The sequence below is a fragment of the Gavialis gangeticus genome, unplaced genomic scaffold (assembly GCF_001723915.1).
Source record: "Gavialis gangeticus isolate Ggan-Ray unplaced genomic scaffold, GavGan_comp1, whole genome shotgun sequence".
NCBI lineage: Eukaryota > Metazoa > Chordata > Crocodylia > Gavialidae > Gavialis > Gavialis gangeticus.
Genome location: NW_017729022.1, coordinates 57662090 through 57683656, shown reverse-complemented (window position 1 = coordinate 57683656; position 21567 = coordinate 57662090). Strand labels below are relative to the sequence as shown.

At 44.0% G+C, this 21567-nt stretch overlaps 1 protein-coding gene across 7 annotated transcripts in view; it reads left to right on the top strand.

Moving 5' to 3' along the window:
- Positions 1-1769: 1769 nt before the first annotated feature.
- CFAP54 (cilia and flagella associated protein 54) overlaps positions 1770-21567 on the top strand; it is a 308490-nt gene continuing 288692 nt past the window's right edge. For all 7 annotated transcript variants that reach the window (XM_019515046.1, XM_019515044.1, XM_019515049.1 and 4 more), the window contains exons 1-4: positions 1770-1871; positions 10264-10410; positions 14458-14629; positions 16473-16531. In XM_019515046.1, the coding sequence (XP_019370591.1) occupies positions 1773-1871; positions 10264-10410; positions 14458-14629; positions 16473-16531 (477 nt within the window). In that variant the 5' untranslated portion in view covers positions 1770-1772. The remainder of the gene's footprint in view (positions 1872-10263; positions 10411-14457; positions 14630-16472; positions 16532-21567) is intronic.

Genomic DNA, 21567 nt, shown 5'->3' with positions numbered 1-21567 from the left:
GGCAGGGCAGGATGCCAATGTGGGCTGGGGCCGGGGCTGTGCCATGCTCTTCCCAGGAGGGGCTGGGCTGGGCTGTGCTCTGGGCGGGTGACAGCAGTGCTGGGAGGGTGGTATGGGATGGGCTGTAGCCACCCCAAAATTTGCTGTAGCCCTCCCGGTAGCCCCGTCCCAGCACCACTGCCGCCTGCCCCCAGTGCAGCCTGGCCCAGCCCCTACCGGGAACAGCCCGGCACTGGCACTGGCCCCAGCCCATAGCTGCAGTGTGCCCCACCCTGTGCACAGATCCAGGGGTACATGGATCCCAGCGCCACTGCTGCCTGCCCCAAACACAGCCTGGCCCATCCCCAACCTGGAACAGCCTGGCACTGGCCCCAGCCAACAGCGGCAGCATGCCCTCCCCCGCACAGATCTTGGGGCACACCCCCCCATGCTTTCTTGCAGGTGCATGTAGCTGCGGGAGCCACCCCTGCCACAGCTCAGTCCTGTGCCCCACCCTGGTTGGACGTCCTCTGCCCCTGCCCCAACCCCACTTTCTCCCCCACCACTGGGCCAGCCCGCCCTCACCCTGTGTGCAGATCTGGGGGTTCATGCCCTTTGGGGGTGCATGCACCAGTGGGAGCTGTGACCCCCTCCCTGCACCTCCAGGATGAGCGGCTTGTGCCACCCCTTAAAAACTAAAAAAATATAAAGGGGTACCTGAGCTGGAGCTTTTGGAGTGGAGTACACTTGTTAAAAAAGGTTGAAAACCCCTGCATATATTTCGTTTAATGTTAGAGGATTTGCACTTATTTTTTCTGTTTCTTCCTCTGATACATGGTGTAGTACAGGAGTGGGAAATTGCTTGGGCCCACAGGCCACTCGGGGAGTTTTGCTTAGCTGTCATGGGCCAGGACAGCACCACTCCCCACGCAACAGCTCACCAAAACTCTCTATGTGGGATGTTGCCATGGCAGGTGAGGAGCAGTGTTTGGGAGTGGAATGGATGGGTGAAGCTGGGATTATGGGGTGAGGTTGTGGAACAGTGACAGCGTGGGGCCAGGGCCCGAGGCAATGCTATGATTGGTGGCATACAGCAGAGCCTGGGACGCCCCCTGTGCCTAGGCTGGGCAGGACCGAGGGACCTGCCACAGGCCAAGGGACCTTCTGTGGGCCAGACAATCCCTTGGTGGACCAGATCTGGCTCATGCGCCATGTTTGGCCCACTCCTGCTTTAGTATGAATATTATCTGTTGATATCTTATTAGATATTAGTAAACTTATTAGTTTACTACTGCCTGTCATTTTTCTGTTCTGGCCTTTGCATTCCTTGGTTCTTGTCAAATCATTTCTCTCACCATTAATCAATTGAGTTTATTTAAAATAGGAAAGATTTTCTTCAGCCTGATTTATATTCCAATCATTTTCAATATTTTTTTTATACTAGTTAGAAAGTAGGATGAATTTTGCACCTCTTATGATCTTGTTTAAACGTTTTCAAAATAATTCATCTTGGAACATGTCAATTACTTATATGGTAACTTATCCTAATGTAAATCCATCATAATAAAAGGTGTAGCAGATTGAAACCCTGAAATGCCTTGGCTGAGTTTCTTGTTCAATTCACTACTAATAATTACCTATTTTGAAATTGTTGTGCTCTGTATGCATTTGGAAGAAAGAGATCTTTAATGACAAACATAATATGAAGTTTTTATTATTTGTTTACTTGGTATGACAATCTGATGTCAGTTTAATCTGTAACCTTTATCTCATTGTTTCTATTTAGAGCAAATATGTTGTTTGATATTTGGATCAAATATAAGCCTCAACTGCCAGACTGGTATTACAATGAAAAACTTCTTAAAGTTGGTGATTTGCTTATTCAGATCAAGGTAAGTCCATATAAAATTAAAAAAGGTTCTATACTTAATTTGTTTGTTTCATTGTGTGTTTCTGTGCAGTTTTAGCTTTTTTTTAATTATAGTTTCCTGGAAACTGTTTTGAATGTGAGATAAATTAACAAGAATAACTCTAGTGACAGCTGGTGTATTGTGTCTGTTGCTTATCACACTTATAGTAATAGACACAGTCTCACTTTTGCATTGTGTTCCCCCCCATCTGTTTGTGGCTTCCACATGGTATCTCATTTTGCTCAGGACTTCAATGTCTTTTTTCATTATACGTGCATAAAAATAGCACAGTGGGCCTGCCGTCTCTGATTGGGACCCATAGACTTCAATACAGATGACTAATAATGGCCTGGTGATGGTGGGTACAGATCTGGGGCCTACTATAAGATGATTTTTTGCCACACTTATTCCAGTTTTGCTTTTAGGAGCCTCACCACACAAAGGAGTTATCTGGAATTTTAAGAATTAATTTCCAGCCAAGATTCAGAGGCAATTTGGAGATATAGTGCAGGAACTACTGTATTTACCCAAATTAAAGATGACTTTGAATTTAAGACAACCTCCCCCTGTAATTGGATTCTATACATGGAAAATTTATAAACTTGTTATAAATCTTCATGTATAAAACCTAATTAGTGGAAAGTCTTCTTAAATTCACCCCTCACCACCCCACTGCTGGGTCAGGGAAAGCATTGGCAGGGGATGAGGAGCAGAGGAGCACATCCTTTGCTCTGCTGCCCCGTGTTCTCCTGTGCTTGTCCCCATTGCCTCATGCCCCACTCCCACCTGCTTCAGTCCTCTGTGCCTGCCCTCTGCTGCCTGCTCTCCAACCCCTTGCTCCACTGTGCCTTTCCTGCGTCTTACTGCAGCTCTGCTCCTCTGGGGCCCTAACTCAGCCTCAGCCCAACCTAGCCACGGAGAAGCAGTGGCAGCTCCTGGCTGGGCTGGCTCAGGGCTGGAGGGACTGGAGCCAGAGCAGAAGGTAAGGGAGGATGGGGCAGCTGAGTAGGGGTTGGGGGAGCAAGGAGTGGCAAGGGCAGGCTTCAGGGGGGAGCAGGGAGTAGGGGAGATGGGGTGGAGAGGTAAGTAGCACAGGCAGCTGGGGAATAAGGGATGGGGGCTTAGGCTGCAGGGTTCCCCACCACCCTGTAGTCTCCCCCCAGTCACATGCCTCCCCTACCCCTCACCAAATGTGCCATTCTGTCTTGGAGTAGACAGTGGTTCAGCTTCAGCCTCAAGCAAGGGGACCAAAGCTGGGGCTGAGCTGACCCCTGCCCTGGGTTGGTACTCAAATCTAAGATGAGGCTTCTCTCTCCCATGCTGATTGATAGGAAAAAAACTTAATCTTAGATTCAAGTAAATATTGTAATTAGCTGGTCTTAGATCAGTCTCTTAAAAGAAGGCAATGTTGTTTTTAGATGTGGGGTGGTTGTGAAAGATTTCAGGGTGGAGACTTGATATTACATGACTAGAGCTATCAGCTATAGTATATAGTTCATTTTCTCACAATAAATATTTGCTGTAAGTGCATAAGAAGAAAGTAGCTAGAACATAGTTGCCTGATTGGCCCCTCCAATAAAATGCTACCTGGAGAGGATGCTTTTTGTGGTTAGATCTAAACCCTCAGTGAACTTCTGTGTTTTATCATAGGTCTACAACAAGGGGACACACATACATGCACTCACACACACACATGGTTGAGAATAAGTATGAAGTTGTTCTGGGAATATCTGTGGTATGATTCCTTTCCACAGACTGAAACCTTGTAGTGGTGAAGAGACATGTGTCCCCAGATGTGTCCCACTGATTACCTGGAGTCTCACACTCTTGGCAGGGTCACCCATAGCGAGCAGGCCTGAGGGGAGTGTCTAGACCAGGGGTGGGCAAAGTCTGGCCCATGGGCTGGATTGGGCCTGTGGTGGACTCCATTTCCAAGCTGCCCCTGCCTGTGTCACTGTGGTCAGTTTTTCCATGGAGTCCCTAGGAGAGGCGGCACCCAGGGCCAGTACAGGTGGTGACAGCGCAGAGCCAGGGTTTCCATGGAGTCTCCAGCTCCAGCAGTGCTGGCGGGGCATGCAGCTGGGTGGGGAGCAACTCTGGGGCTGGGATTTTGCAGCGGTGACAGCATGGTCCGGAGCTGAGGCAGAGCTGCAATCTGTTGCCCGCATGCCTCAGGCAGGGGCATGCAGGCAGTAGATTGTGGATCTGTCCCAGCTCTGGACCGCTCTGTTGCCACTGCAAGATCCTAGCCCTTGGCTCTGGAGCAGCTCCCTGCCCAGCTGCATGCCTTGCCAGTGCTGCTGTGGCAGTCCCCATGGAAACTCTGGCCCCATACTGTATTGCGCCACTGCTACTGGGGTCTCCATGGAAACCGGATGCAATGATGGGGGCAGGGGCTGCTGGGAAATGGAGTCTGGATGCTGGCTGGATCTGCCATTTTGCTGGCCCCTAGTTTAGACAAATCAGTCTAAACCCAGAATCCTCAATGGCAGATCAGGTGAAAGTTGGTCAGGATCTTAACAGCTGTAAAAATGGAAGAAGGCTGCATCAAGATGGAGATCTCCTTTTGTTGTTCCTTGTCACTGGGCTCAGATCTCCACCTTGTCAAGATCATGTGGTTGCTGTTTCCATTCACCAGCTTCTTCACGTTAAACTAAGTCACATGCAGACTTCTCCCACAGGAAACAACATGCTTTCCTGTTGGTACCTCCAAAAGCCCTGCAGTGATAGAGTGGTGACAGAGACAGGACTAGTAAATCCAGGAGTCTCCAGCTATGAATATGCATGCAGGCAGTGGTAGTCTGATGGGTGTCTTTCACTCAGGTTGAGACAGGGATGCAGTTCAGCAGCTGCTACCCTGACTGAACACTCCTATTCAAGATCCTGTCTGCTCACCCCACATGGGGAAGGGGCCAGAAAAGTTGCCATAAACACAGGCTATCTTATCTGCTTCTGGCTGGATATTTGCATTCAGCAGATGACTCTCTCTGCAGTTGAAAACATCATACGAAGACAGTGATTTTTGCAACATGAAATGTTCACACCTCGATGGATAACCAAGACAATGAATACCAGAAAGAAGAACTGCCATCCAGGGAACTAGTGAGAAACAGCATTGACATTGCAGGTCTGAGTGAAACAAGACAACCGGATGAAGGTCAGGTAACAGAAGAGGGTGGAAGCTACACCTGGAAGGGGAACCAGTCCAGGATATGGCACAATACACCAGCTGGTCTTAGATCAGTCTCTTAAAAGAAGGCAATGTTGTTTTTAGATGTGGGGTGGTTGTGAAAGATTTCAGGATGCCATCAAGAATCAAGTCATCAGTCAACTTATTAAGCTTCTTGTGGATGTTAATGAAGGTCTTCTGACTGTCCGTCTTAAACTCAGCAGCAACTGGTATGCTACTGTCATCATGTGTATGCCCCAGTGCTTGATGCTGACAATGATGTCAAAGAACATAGAATCTCTCGTCAGCCGTCCTATCCTAGAAGAAGTCTGGCATGCTATCAAGGAAACCAAGAACAACAACGCTACTAGAATGGATGGCATACCTGGTGAAACCTACAATGTTGACAGTGAGGAACTGGTTCTGAGATTCCATGAATTTATTCTGTGCATTTGGAACAACAAAGAGATCCCTGGGGATTTGAGGAATGCCAACTTTGTGACTATCTTAAGAAAGAAAATAATTCTGTGTTTGGGAATTGTCAAGGTACTACCCTCTCTTTCACAGCAGGGAAAATCCTTGCTTGCATCCCTCTGAGCCATCTTCTACCTGTTGCTTAAGTACAGGAAACTCTAACAGGAACAGAATGCTGCAACATGTCTTCTTGGCAACATAGGCTGCCATGAGTACTCTCTGAACTAGCTACCTGTAGAATATTTAATCAGAATCAGTCATTTTGTCCTTGTGTTTAGCGTGGTCAGTGACAGGGGCCTAGAGTGGCTAAAAGACACCCCTAAAGCTCCAGGCTAAAGAATGTGGCTGACAACGGTTGGGTACAGACAATCAAAAAGCCTGAGGCAGAATTGATCCAAGTTATGCAGTTTTCTGTAACTGGTGTAGTTTAGATTAGTAGCAAACAGAACACATGTTCACTCTTTGGTGGAGGGGGGGGGCAAATATTGACTGGGTTCCATCATTTTAAAACCAGTCAGTGTGTGCTGAACTTCTGTTATGGGCATAGACCATGTGTTGAGTGCCAAAATTCTGTTCTGTTACAGGTATAGACTAGCTTCCAATCATTTTTACATGTAAAAGTGTAATGTCTGTACCTGGCAAATATTTCTCCTTTGACACAAATAGTATGTTCTGTAATGAGGGTGAAATCTCCTATATCAGAGAGAGAGCTATTTTAGTGGTTAGCTTAAAATTGTGTAATGAACTCACACATGAGCTAAGGACCTTCCACTTTAAGAGCAAGTCACATTTCCTTGAGCTTGCCAAGACAAACCATTCCATTGCACATGTTCTTCTCTCTGGGGAAAGTATGAAAGAACAAACAAGTGGCAGATGCTAGTTGCTTTGTTTGGTGAACAGCTGAAAGGTGCTTAGCTGTGATGAGTGTGGTATAATAACCTAGGCAGAAAAGAGTTTATTGAGGGGCAGATTAAGGAATACAGAATATTAGACTTTTTTCCACTAGAATAGCATTTTCTTGACTCCTATAGTCAATTATATCATTTATTACTGACCATTTTAAGCTGCTTTTTTCTGTGCTGCTACCAGCTCTCCATTCCAGAAAAGCACCAGCATTTCACCTGTTTTAGCAGCTTCAAACCTTCATGCTGCCCCTTTGTCCAGAAGTTCCCATTATCTGCCCATATGCTTCCAACACCCAAGAAGCTTCCAGCTCCTAGAACCTAGATTCCAGATTTAGAAATAAGGCAACATTCTTATTAATAACTAATTAGCTGGTGTGATAAGACTTCCCCCATTATACTGCCCAAACAGTGTTATTACCTTATATTCTCTCTTTCTCTCTGATGAGGTACAGACATACCACTTTTTATTGGTATAAGGGATCCATCAATGCCAGACTAATGGAAGGCAAGCTTCTGAATGCCAGCCAACATAATTTTATTCCTGGAAGGTCTTGCCTGACAAACCACATCTCCTTCTATGACCAGGTAACATATGCCCTGGACAAGGGAGATGATGTGGACGTCATATATCTGGACTTCAAGAAGGCCTTTGACCTAGTTCCCTATGATGTCCTCATGGTTAAGATGGGGAACTGTGGCCTTGCTCATCATACGGTCTGATAGCTAGGCAACTGGCTACAGGGTCGGACCCAAAGAGTACTAGCTGAAGGGAGCAAATCAACGTGGCACAGGGTTACCAGTGGAGTTCCTCAGGGCTTGGTACTTGGGTCAGTACTCATTAAAACTTTCATCAACGATCCAGATTCAGGAGTCAGGTGAGAACTGGCCAAGTTTGTGGACGATACCAAATTATGGGGGAGGGCTGTCACACTGCAGGACAGGCTGGGATTACAGGCCAACTTGGACACACTCTCAAGGTGGGCCGACCAAAACCAGATGGCCTTTAATACAGAGAAGTGCAAGGTGCTGCACCTCGGTAGGAAGAACCCTCAGCATACTTACAGACTCAGCAGTGCTACACTTGCTAGTACCACGAAAGGGACTTGGGGGTCTTGACTGACCACAAGATGAATATGAGCCACGAATGTGATGTGGTGATGGGCAAGGCTAACCAAACTCTGGCATGCATCCGCTGATGCATCTCAAGCAAAACCAGGGAAGTCATTCTCCCACTTGACTCGGTCTTGGTGAGACTGCAGCTGGGGTACTGTGCCCAGTATTGGGCCCCTACTTCAGAAGGGATGTGGAGAAGCTTGAGAGAGTCCAGAGGAGAGATGCTTATATGATCCAAGGCCTGGGGGGAAGGCTGTATGAGGAGAGGCTGTGGGACTTGGGACTCTGGAGAGGAGAAGGCTCAGGGGGGACTTGGTGGCAGCCTACAACGTCATAAAAGGGGCACATCAGGACCTGGGAGAACACCTGTTCACCAGACCTCCCCAAGGGATAACAAGATCTAACGGCCATAAGCTCCAGGAAGGCTGATTTTTTTTTTTTTAGACTGGATATAGGAAGAAAGTTCTTTATGGTGCGTGTGCCCGGGGTCTGGAACAAACTTCCCCCCAGAGGTGGTGCAAGCACCTACTTTGGAATCCTTCAAAAAAACTGTTGGATTTATTTCTTGCTGGGGTCACTTGATCCCAGCTGACTTCCCGCCTATGGTGTGGGGGGCTGGACCCGATGATCTTATGAGGTCCTTTCCAGCTCCTAATGTCTATGAAATCTATGAAGTGATCGGAAACTGGCTTACACCCATAACAGAACAGAAATTCAGCACGTGTAGAAAATGGTGGAACCTGGTCTTAGATTTGTTCCCCCTCTTCCCACAACCCTGCGTTAAAGGGTGAATGTGTATTCTGTTTGCTACTGATCTAAACTACACCACTTACAGAAAACCACATAAGTTAGATCAATTCTGCTTCAGGGTTTTTGAATGTCTGTACCTAGTCTCTGTTTCTGCCTACTGATGATCTCTTGTGCTGTACTAAGCTTGTAAACTGTTTGGGGCATGGAACATTGCTTTATTATGTCATGGTAGAGTGCCAAATACAGTGGGATCATACATGCACCATCAACGTATTATGACCTTTAACTATTCATTGTGATGAATGCTAACTATAACACAGCATATTGCCTTTAATTATTATTTATAAAAGTAATGAACAAATATTCAGTTGCAAAAAATGCTGTCATCAGGCAAAACATGCTGTTTCATGTTCATCTTACGATGATTTCACAGTATGAGTGGCAGTTGAACTCCTTGATAAAATAGCAAATCCATTTTCTACTCATTTCCTATTCAGCACAAGTCCTGTAAGTCCTGTGTCTGCAGCTGTCAGAATTCTGGAAAAAACTTTCAGATTTCATTTGTTAAAGCAGCCTGCATAAAACACTTATGGAAGGGCGTACTTTATTTTAATATTTAATTCAAAGTAAACTATAACAAATAATGAATTACTTTAAGATTTAATGGGATTGATTGTAGCCTGTACTTGCAAATTATGTATGAGGGAATGGGGGAGAGAAAACATTAAAGATGTTGAAGATGCCTGTATAGATCATGTTGTTTTGAAAAACCTTGGTCCATAGTCTCCAAGTCAAGGAACATGGCAGATACCTAAAGAATTCTTGGTGCTGTAAGTGGTATTGGTGATTCAGTAGGTGTCACTCAAATATCTGAATCAGTACTGAAACAAAATGGTATAAAAGGGATCATCAGACAACCAAAACACTTTCTTTTGAATGAAACCTACAGCTCAGAGTCTTGCCTGTGAGGACTACATATTTTTCAGTTTATCAGCTTGATTTCTTAGCCAGTGCTGGTACCTAAATGCCATTTCCTGGTTCAGTTGTGTTAGTTGTTATCCCTTTTTATTCTAAAGTACTGTACTTACGTGAGTCCAAGACAACAGTGAATTTAAGATAACCCCCCAATGCATGGAAAATTTCTAAATTTGTTATAATTTTCGATGTATAGAATATAATTATTAAACGGTCATCTTAAATTCATCCCCTCTACTGGTGCAAAGCTGTGTCAGAGGGGAAGGGGAGGGCAAGGCTATGTGGGGTAGGGCAGAGACTGTGGGGAGGGGAGAGGTTGGGGGGAGGGGTAGCTCCAGCCCGGTTCCAGACCCAGAGCAGTTGCCATTCCCACCCACAGCCTCATAATTAAATCCAAGATGAGGGGGTTTCCCCTATGTTAAACGTGGGGGAAAACTGTGTCTTGGATTGTAGTAAATAGGGTATTGTACTTTTTGTTGTAAACTCTATAAGTTTGCTGTTTCTGAGGAAAGGGTAACCACTTAATAGGGCTTGAGGGGAGAGAGAAGCAGGGATAATCCTTGCATATATTTTATGAAATGCTTTTCGGAGAACTGTAACATCATTATCACTTCCTTCCCAGTCTGTAGGACATTCTAGGGAGTCTGAATTCATTGCATTGTCCTGGGATCATATTTTAGGGCTACTGTCTGATTTTTTTCAAGTTTCTTGAGGTGGGAAGGAGGATGGGGTGGGACCCAAAACAAAACAAAACAAAACAAAACTAACTCCTCTTTGGTTAACTTTTAGCATTTTAAGCTACATTGCAATACAAAACATTTGCATGCCACTTCTTAAATGCTGTTCTGGATGTGCCTGCTTTATCACAAGCTATTGTGCCATTTTGATATTTTTAAAATAAATATAGCAAAGTATAATGCACATTTTACAATTGCATAAAAATACAAAATGCAAAATGTATGAATAATATGTTCACTTTCATTTTCAGGAATATAAATTGGCCCTCCTACAGTGCTATGGACGGTATCTTCAGCAGTTCAGTTCTATAAACATTGATGAGGTTATAGCAGATGTGAATCAATTTAAGTCCATCTTTTTTCCAAGTGGTTTTAGAGATAAAAATGCTGCACTTACGGTAGGTGCTTAAGCAAGAGTTTTAGCAGATACGTTATAGTTTCAAAGTAGGTGGTCTTTGACAAATACTTCTGCCATAATGTTATTGAGACTTAAAATTTAGCACAATTCAGAGAGAGTTTCAACAGCGTAACAAATGATGAGAACATCCAGATTTATAAGAGTAAGGATTAGAGTGAGAGAGAGAGAGTGTGTGTTTGGGATAGCATATTAAATCTTATACTTTGAGGGATAAACCAATGTCTTACTAACTGAGATTAGGAAGACAATTTTCCTGTAAGCAGACTATTCCATTACTCCCTGCAGTAGGGTTTTTCCTGGTATCAGCCACTCTTGAAAGTTTATGGACTAAAGTTGATGACTGACCTGATTCAGAATAAGAGTTTGTTTATGGCTAAACTATGAAAATATGACAGCCAACACAGAACATTGCACTGTAATTTGTGCAGTATTTTTTGTGAAAAGGCTGCATGTTAACTGCCTGATCACACATAACAAAGCAACCTGGCACTTGTATCAACACATTATTTTCTGGGTGTTATATAAAAATAAATGAGTAAAAACAATGATGATAATACACCAGTAAATGATGAAAGGTTGTGAGGAAGCCAGATGACCTCCAGAGCATGTAAACATGTTTCCTGCATTAATCTCTCTAGGCAAAAAAAAGTTTCTGACAGATTCTTTCAGATCAATGTAGAAGGGGAAGGAATTACATATCGGGGTAGGAGAAGGTATTGTAAATGTAATGGATTCTGTCTCTGTGGTTTTGTTGAGAGGCTCTGCTAAACAAGATAAAGAAATGGGTACTTTGAGATTAAGTGCCAGCATATTTTTTTCTGCCTGGGCTTCAGGATAACTGGGAAAGCTGCAGCTTTTCTACTTGCATTTGAGATCATCAGGTACAGCTGATGACTGATAATTCCTAAAGGTAATAGCTTTAGAGTGTGTATGTGTGTGTGTATTACAAAATAATATATATATTGTGTAAGGCAGTGCCACGCAGAGGTTTTCAAGTCAGCTCTGCATGTGATCACTGTTGAACCAGAAGTAAATAGCTGTGTTAATTTGGTGTTGCATGCACATTACAGGTTTTCCTTGCTTTATGCGGGTTCTGTACATGTGATTTTGCTTTTATGTGATGACCCTCTTTATACAAAAAAATTGTTATATGCGAGGTAAATTCATAGATTGTAAGGCTGGAAGGGACCTTGGAAGATCATTGGGTCCAGTCCCCTGCACCAAGTAGGAAAGATAACTGGGGGTCAGGTGACCCCAGCAAGGTGACTATCTAGTCTCCTCTTGAAGATTTCAAAGGTAGGTGATTACACCACCTCTGGAGGGAGCTTATTCCACAGTCTGGACACCGTCACTATGACGAAGATTTTCCTAATGTTGAGCCTGAATCAGTCTTCTGGGAGTTTATGGCCATTACTCCTAGTTTTCCCTTCAGGTGCCCTGGTGAACAGTTGCTTACTGAACCCTTGATGTACTCCCCTAGTGTAGTGGTAAGCTGCTACCAGGTCCCCCCTCAGCCTTCTTTTCTTCCAGCTGAAGAGTCCCATATCCCTCAGCCTTTCCTCATATGGCTTCTGTGTAAGACTGATTATATGGGTAGCTCTTCATTGGATTCTCTCAAGCTTGTCCATGTCTTTGTTAAAGTGTGGTGCCGAGGACTGGACACAGTACTCCAGCTGCAGTCTCACTAGTGCTGAGTAAAGCAGAAGAATCACCTCCTTGGTTCTTCTGCTCTCACTCTTATGAGATCCGTGTGGTGGAAGCCTGCAGGCAGCTGCTTTGTGCAGTGCATTGTGGGAGTGACACGCACCAAAATATAGTCTCCTGAGTGAATCTGTGCTCCGCTCTCGTTGTCTGTAACACGTGTTTCTGTAGTTGCGATCTCTATTATGATAGTACACACAAGCACAGGGTACTGTCTGGTGTTGGTGAGTACCAAAATTGTCTTGTAGAAGTGGGTCTGGGGGTCAGTACAGTTGAGGTCTTGGAACATATCCTTATTTATTACATTGTAAAGTGGGTTCCCTTTATGTGAATTTGAGTTATGCGTGTTTTACAGGAATGCATGTACAAGGTAAACCGCGAGAAACCTGTAATTAGCTTAGTTGAAGAACAGGCCTTATTAGCCCTGACAGCACTGAGCTAACATGCCTACATTACTTTTGATTCCAGAGCTAGTTTGGGGTATTTCCTTATTGCACTAAAGAGAATTTTTCAGGGAGTAGAAAGAAGGGGGCAAGTTAGAATGGAAGCTCTGGTGATAAAAGAGTTACTGTTTATATGATTTGTTTTTGTGTTTTAAAGATTGTTCAGCCTCCTGAAAGGAATGGGGTCAGAAACTTCCTTAGCCTGTTTTTTGGTTGGTTTTATATTTTTTAAAATGCATCTGAAGCTCTGAAGAGAGTTTCCTTTGCTTAACCTGGGACTTTGGCTGAGTTTCTGTCTATCTCCCTTACATCTGTCATTTGTCCTGGTTTTATAATGAAGAGTGCCTAATTTAGAAGCCGGTTCCATATTGCAGTGTACTGATTGGCCCTTATGTTCCCTTGAGTGCTCAGATGTGGAAATGAATTCCTTAACATAGAACTTAAGTTTACTGGACTTTACATTAGTAAGAGGCAATGTTAAGGTGAAAGCAATGCATATGGAGGTCTTGTGTTTGTGCCCTGCCAGCTTCTTGTGGCTCTTCCCGTTCCTCGTGAATATGGCATTAGTGCAGTGTCATAAAGAGAGGGGTTGGCAGTACAGAGTGGGCCAATGAAAAAATTAATAGTTTCAGATATCATTATTTTAGTGGATTTCTCACAAGGCTGGTGTATACTAAACCATTCGTCCTCTCTGTGGTTTCCTAACTTGGCGGTGATGGGGTCATCTGGGCTCACATGGCCATGGGCAGATGTTACATTTCTACTGGGAGAATTACTGCTCTCTGGGTAAAAAAAAATTGCCAGTGTATATATAGGTATTAATTCATTCATTTTCTCCCAGAGGAAACATGCCTCATCCATGAGAAAGATCTTCCACCTTGATACATGGAAGATCTCCCCTGTGGTTTGGGGAAGATGGTGTCACTTCCACACCATTTGACTTTTCTTGATCGGGGAGAAGTTGAGCTACTGCTGCCCTGCCCCTGAGCCTTCCCGAGAAAGGGGAACTCTGATCTGGGGATAGACTCGAAAAGGAGCAACGGGTGGACTCCTTTGAACACAGAAAGAGTCTGGTTAAAGTTTCTCTTGCACTTTTCTCAGATTAGAGGGACATGTGGTCTTGAGGGCTTTTCCCTACAACTGGACTCTTCCTGTGCTTGGGAGGGATCCAGCTGCTGCTGCTCTCTCCCAGTGTTCTGTAGACTGGGGTGACCACTGTCTGGGGGAGGTGGGGAAGCAGCAGCTGCACCATTACTGGGATCAGCTGTTGTGAGGTATGGAAAGACACCTTGAACCTTTTCCAGACTGAGGTGACCATAGTCTAGACCAGGGAATTTGTGGGGAACAGAGGCTGCTCCACTTCTCTGATGACTGGGAGGAATGGATCAGCAGCTGCCCACCCCTTTTAGAAGTCCTGGGTTACTCAGATCTGGGATTGTTGGGAGAGGGGTCAGCTGCAAGTTAAAACGACTGTATTTTTTTGCTCTTGCTAGGATTTTTGGTGCTGCAAATTTTTCAGAATGAGCTTGTCAAATGAGCTTTAGTTAAAACATCCCACTGCTATTTTGAAATGTAGGGGGGCTTAATACATGTGGCGGTGAGCCATTTTAATTAGAGTGGCTTTCTGGGAACCACTGTAATGAAATTCCCTCTGCCCCCATTTCCGAGCATACGTATAGGTAACTCCTTGTCACAACACAATAGTAAGTCATTCAATATAAGAGCATTTTTTCAGTTTTCTTGTACCTGTAATGGTCACATTATAGTATACTTCATCTTTTCTCATTCATGGTTTGTTGTTGTTTATTAAGGCAAAAGCTGATAGCCTATTTTTAAAAATACGTATTCAATTTGTATTTTATAACTGTTCCCATATATTTTAGTTCCGTGCTTTGCAAGAAAGGAATATTTGCATTTATCAGATGGTATGCAGCAGTGATAGAAATCTCCAGAATCAAGAATCCCTGCAGACATGTTTCAGTCTCTTGTCCTCCCTACGGCTTATTATGCAGGTGGCTTTACCTCAAGAGTCTTTGTGTTGGCTTATCTATAATGGTATGTCAGATGTTTTGTTTACATTTTTTTTGTAAAGTATGCCTTTGAAATGAAATTTCATACTTCTGCAACAGCAGCAAAACATCTGAGTGATAGTTCTAGTTACTTTTTAATTGTAAAAGTATTTTTTTCTCAGTGAAATGATATTTTGAAATTCATGACGACTTGGTTTCACATTTTTTGTGAGCTTGCATTTTTGTGATAGACCTGTATAAAAGAAATAGTCTTTTCAGAGTGTTTTGAGTATACTTATACAATGAGTTCTGACAGACTATAAGAAAAGCATTTCTAGTTAAATGCTGATATGAGAATCACATGTAGGTTATTGTTTTTATTTAAAAATGTTTCTGTAAATGAGGATTTTTCGCACAAAGGGATTGTAATTCGGAAGTGTAGGAAATGAGAAATGAACTTACAAATGTTTGAATTTATAAAAAGTTTGTATATTTTTATAGGATTCTTCAGTTTTGAATGTAATGATTAACATTCCATTAAAAATGGAAACTATTGTAGATCAAGCATTTGATTCCATATGTACCCAATTGTAAATTTGGGGTACATACCTGACTATATTTAAATCACATGAATGGAAATAAATAGGTAGCTGTATTAAGGATTCTTATATCATGAAGCAAAATATTAGACTTTTGTTTTAAAAGAAGTACAAATTCTGTTTCTCCCACTCTGAAGCATGGATAGTTCTCTGCTGCTGCTGTCATAAATTGTTGGAATATACAATTCCTTCCTTCCTTGTGACAAGGTATTTAGCAGAATTAGCGGATTGATTGAATCTGACAGGCCCACTGTGAGCACTTCTCTGACCTCTGGGCTGCCAACTGTATACATGCCTTAGCACCTGAGCTACCTCATCCCATCATGTAAGATTACTTATAAGAAAAGTTTTTTTAAATTGGTGGTGGTGATGTGCTGAAATCTTCCTCATCTTTTAGGCATGTAAATAGGCTTGCAATTCCGACATCTCACATCTGTTGGGGCTACTACAAACTACATTTCTCAGTCTTAGTTGTCAAAAATATATTAAATGCATTAAATTGTATATATGTCTTCTATTCTTGGTCCCACTGACTATGCCTGGGGCCGATAGGTCCATCTCCTTAGCACAGCTTCAGCGAACAACTGCTCTTTCCAGCTGGTAGGAAACACTTTAGCAGGAAACCTGGACTCCAGCATAATTCCTTCTAGATACCTGCCCCTTCTACAGCTCCGTAGACAACAAGTGTTTATGCCTCATTACACATTTGAGGTGCAGATTAGTACTCCACTAACATATACTAAATTGAAGCTTATTGGGATAATAAAACCCTTCTTGATGCATTGATTTTTTTTTTTTTTCAATGTGATGCCTCACTGTGCAATTGAAGTCCCTTTCTGAAAAGTAATATAAACCCTGGAGTGTTAATTGCTTGTCTAAGTCTTTGGTATTCAAAGCTTTAGTACACAAGTCATTTGCTACACTTCCTGGGTGAGGTTTTCAGATGCACCTTTGTGATTGAGGAGGAGAAGTCCCATTGTTTATCAGTAGGATTTCAGCTTCTAAGTCACTTAGATACTTTAAATATTCTAATGTTCAGTTTTTCATTTAACCTAGAATGGTCAGTATAGTCATTTTAGACTCTAGAAATAAATTATTTCTTATGAACCTGTTTTTCTATGTATTTTACTGTTGAGGTTGTTATTGCACAAAAATTTGAGTGGTTTAGTCTGTTTTAAGTATAATTATGTTAAAATTCTTATTTTAAAACTATGTTTATGGTGATTTTTTCATTTTGAAATATTGGAATCGTGCATTTTTGTACATATTAATTTTATCTTATTTTTATAGGTACAATTTATATTTACACCATATGCAGACATTTGATGAGCATAGGTCAGTCTGTTAAGGTAAGGCAAGACAAACTAGAAGTTTTTTTGTGTTTAATGTGCTTACAATGTTGTAGCTAAAAATTATTCTGCTTTACAGCAATGTTATTTTACTGGAGAACAGGAAATGTATTTGTATTTTGTTGTAATTTGTAAATTATGTGTTATCTCCTCTGTTAGCCCTAACAGGAGTAGCACCTATGGTCCCTGCACAGTGGGAAGAAAAAGTTTGGGATCCAGAGGGACCAGTGTAGAAGGTCTGAAACAACTGACTAGTATTCCCTAATGGCCCTTTGCAGATTATACCTGTGGATGTGCGTCCCTACTGTTATGGCCTGATGGGTCAGGCTGCCATGAAGTATCCATCTGTTTAGAGTAGAATTTTTCCAAGTCCCTTTAGGATTTGGCTCAATTAAATTTGACGTTGTAGAAGTTTTATTTCATTTGTTTTACATTTAATGGACTATTCCGATCCAAAGAAAAGAATTGTTAAAATGAGTTAATGATTGCTGTACCAAACTTCAGTTCCTATTTATTTTGCTATTAGGCATTCATCCCAAAATAGTCAGTGACCATAAAATGCTAGAACAAGCTTCCTACAATGGCCTTCTGAGGACAGAGGCCTGAGTCTGTAGTTTTCAAGACCTTCATTGGACAGCCCAGATGAAGAATCATTTCAGTTGTGTATACTACTGAATATTTTTTGTCAGATCCTCAGGCTGTGCACGACAGGGTGAGAAATCCACTCTGTCACGTGCCGCTGAAAGAACAAAGGGATACTTACCATGCTGAAGAGCCTGACCTGGGGACAAGACATGCCAAGAGCCCCAGATGGTAATTAGCACAATGAGCTGGGAGAGCTGGCCAGGCAGTGAACAGAATGCTGTGGCTGGCCTCACAGCTGATCAGTACAGGGATTTAAAAGGAAGCCAACCTGGCAGTCAGTGTCATTCGGAGTGGGGAACCTTAGAGGGAACCTGAGCGAACACAGGGAGACTACCATGAGGGATCAACCAAGGGGACTCAGGAGAGAGTCCTGAAGACTGACTTACTTGCAAAAATGGGGAGACAAGACAGCTGTGGTGTCCAAGCCAGTGAGTCTGAATCCAGCGGGTGCAAGCAGCCATTCCAGGGATTTGGAGGGAAGAAGAGACAGAGCCGATTGGTTATGTGAGCTTAGGGCATTGCCCCAGTTTGACTCAATCCTGAAAGATAAAGGTTGGGATGAACTGTGAGGTGGTTGGGTTGGGACCCGTGCAGAGAAGAATGGGGCAAACGACTGGGGGAAAAGAAACCAGTCACTTAGAGATGGATCAAGGAAGCCCAGGGACTGAGACTCCCACAGTGGAGAACTGATGCAAGTGAAATCCTAACATTTGGTGGGTGTGGACAGGGTATGGGGTGCTGGAGCCCTGCAAAGTGGAGCCAACCTTCTGAGTTACAGAACTAATGCCAACCTCATCTCATAGGAGTGTATTCATCTTTGATTCCTTCCTGTTTCCATCACAGTTATGGTGGGCAAGTTTAAGGAGACTATCTGGCCCAACATGAGAGGCAGCAGTTTTACTTTGGGAGGACATGTCTAGTCTTCCAAAGTGGTTTATTGTCTGGGAACTAAGAGAACTGGCCAGATGTGGAGTACCCTATCCTAACTGAAAGTACAAGAATTGAGGGCACCTTGACTTGCCTGGGGTTGGCTGTGCTGAAAGACTGGCAACAGGCCCACCAAGTCATGGTGCAAATTAATGCAGGCCCGGCAAGTACAACTGGAGGAGTTAGGAGGTGGAAGTGAGAATGTCAGTACTCAGCTGACAACAAGAGCTGAGTGAAAAAATAGGAGCTCAACAAGCAGCAGTGCTGGGTGCTTCTGAAAAGTTCCAGGTCCCCAAGATGATGGCAGAGGATGACATTGAGGACTACCTAGAGGCTTTCGAGAGAACAGCTATTGCGTCCAGATGGGATCTGGCCAGGTGGGCCTCCTTGCTGGGGCCCTTACTGATTGACGAGTCCTAAGCAGCATATAGGGTGCTCTCTTAGGCTGATGCCAATGATTATGCAGCGGTGAAGAAGGTCATCATCCTATACAGGCTGGAAATATGCCCCGAGCTTTACAGACAGCATTTCTGCACCCCTAAGAAGCAGGATGAAAAACATCCCAGGATCCTGGCCCAGATACTGAGACACTCGATCCAACCTAATGCAAAGACTGTGTGGGAAGCCATAGAGATTTTTACACTTAAACAGTTTCTGAAAGACCTGGATGAGGAAACGCACAGTTGGGTGAGGTGGCACCAGCCACAGAACATGGAGCAAGTGCTAAAACTCACTGAGGTCTTCTCAACTGCAGAAAAAGTTGGAGCAAAAGGAAAGAATACTAAGCTGGGGGTGATGGTGAAGAAACTGGAGAATGGAAGGAGTGTACCATGGTTTGGGAAGCCACCAGTGGAATGCAGAGTGATATGCTTTAGGTGCGGGGGCTCTGGCCATATATCTTGACAGTGCCTTAAAAGGCTGGGGGACTGATGGCCCTGGGAATGGGAGCCTGAGATGGAGAGGTGAAGGAGCGCAGAACCAGACCGAGCATGAAGAACAGATGGATTGTAGCTTCAAATGACTTAACAGAGCAAGCAGGGTCCCAAAACCAGTGGCAAGTCAGGGTTGGCTCTGTGATCATCCCTGACTTCCTTGATTCGGGATGTGTACAGACCATGATTTGTGAGGGAGTAATTGAACCTCAGGTGGGTGAGCCGGATACAAACATAAGCATGCACGGGGAATCATACACCTACCCCAGGCAATGCTGACTGTGATGAACAGGTCTGAAGAGATGTCAGTGGATTTTGCATGGACTCTACCTTGCCCTATGTTGTTGGGGTGATGCTGGCCATATTTTTACAAGGCCCTAGATCAAGCCGGGGGCCAAAGGGGGTGAGAGAGTTCCAGGACCAGAGAGAGAGAAGAATTAGAAGACAGCTTCCATGGAGGGGGGTTGCACCCCAGGACCAAGGGGGCAGTTACCCTGGCATCACTTTGAAGGAAATAATTGGGGAGAACATCAGGGAAGAACAGGCAGCAGAACCAGCCTTCCGACAGGTGTTCAAAGAGTACATTGCCAAACCAGAGGGGGTGATAGAATGGCTGTAGCTACTGGCAAGTTATCCTCACTTTGAGGTAAGAGCTGGTTAGATGGATTACCCGGGTGGGTATTCCCCAGGAGATGCTCTCTGATCAGGGCACAACTTTTATGTCCAGAGTACTCGGAGATGTTTGTGAGGCTTTTAAGATCTGTCACCTAAGACTGTTGGTGTACCACCCGCAGACCGATGGTCTGGTCAAAAGATTCAATCGGACATTGAAAGCTACGATCAAGAAGAGCATGCAAGGAGACACTAAGAAGTGGGAGCTATGTCTTCCCCCTCTTATGTTGGCAGTCCGGGAGGTACCCCAAGCTTCCTTGGGTTGTTCTCCCTTTGAACTGATTTATGACATAAGCCACAGGGTCTACTTCACATTGTTTGTGAGGGTTGGAAAGAGAGTGAGCCTGGGAAGGGAAAGGGCTCTTGCCAGTTTAGAGAGTTGCAAGAATGACTTGAGAAAGTGAGACAGATCACCCAAGATTATTTAGAGAAGTTAAGCCAGTCAGAAGTAGAGGTATGATGAGGGCACCTGAAGGAGAGAATTGCAGGAAGATAATTTGATTTTAGTCATTCTGCTGGATTGCACCAGTAAGTTAGTCTCCAAGTGGCAGGGTCCTTTCAGGATACAGAGAAGGGCAGGCCCTATGAACAACGAAGTGGACCAGCCAGGGCAGTGAAAGGCTAAACAGATTTATCATGTGAATCTGTTAAAGAAATGGGAAAAGCATGAAAATTACTTGATGGACCCCAGAGAAGTAGAAGAAGAATGGTCTCTAGCGGCTAGAGATTCCCAAGAAGTGGGTAACCCAGTCCCCATGATTGGGACACAGGTACCCAGAGAAGGGAGGGAAAACTGGAATAGCTGGCGAGAAGATTTAAAGATATATTTACGGAAGTGCCAGGCTTAAAGGGACTTGCCACCGGATTAAACTAGCCCAGGGCAAGTGGTGAGGGAATGCTGGAGCAGTTGCCCCAGGCCCTATATGTACCAGTGTGGTGGGAATTAGAACATATGGTAGCCTGGGGCATCATTGAGGAATCACAGAGCCCCTAGAGAAGTCCCCTTGTGGTGGTACCAAAACGCAATGGGGCCATCCAACTCTGTCAGTTTTAGGAAGGTAAACACCATCTCCTTGTTCAACGCTTTTCCAATGCTAACATTGAAGAAATGCTAGAGGGGATAGGACAGGCTGAATTCATCTCGACACTGAATTTGACAAAAGGCTACTGGCAGATGCCCCTGGCATCTGAGGACAAAGAGAAGACTGCATTTGAAACCCTCTGGGGCCTATACCAGTTCATGCACATGCCCTTTGGTTTGCATGGGGCTGCTGCCTCATTCTAGAGGTTAATGGACAAGAATAATTAGCCCATAAAGAATATGCAGTGGAACATAGCCCATCAAGAATATGTGGCCGAAAACTACGCTGAGCTGGGCTTTGGTCCTACAACCCTTTTGTTTCTGTATAGAGCACCAACCTGGATGGCTAACCATTGCTGCCAACTTCCTCTTAAGACTGAAACATGTTTGATAGCCAATGGTGACGGAAACGGATAAGGAGAACTGTGCTGGAGTACTGTGTCCAGTTTTGGGCACTGCACTTCAAGAGGGACACAGAGAATCTGGAGAGGGTTCAGAGGAGGACCACTTGCATGATTAGTGGTCTCCGTGAAAGACCCTATGAGTGGAGGTTGAGGGATCTGGATCTCTTCAGCCTTTACAAAAGATTGCTAAGGGGTGACCTTGTAGTCACCTGAAAGTTTATCAGGGGAGGACAGCAGGGAATTGGGGATGTGGTATTTACCAGAGCGCCCCAGGGAGTAACTAGGAATAATGGGTGCAAACTAGTGGAGAGTAGATTTAAGTTAGACATTAGGAAGAAATTTCTTACAGTAAGGGTGGCCAGAATCTGGAATGGG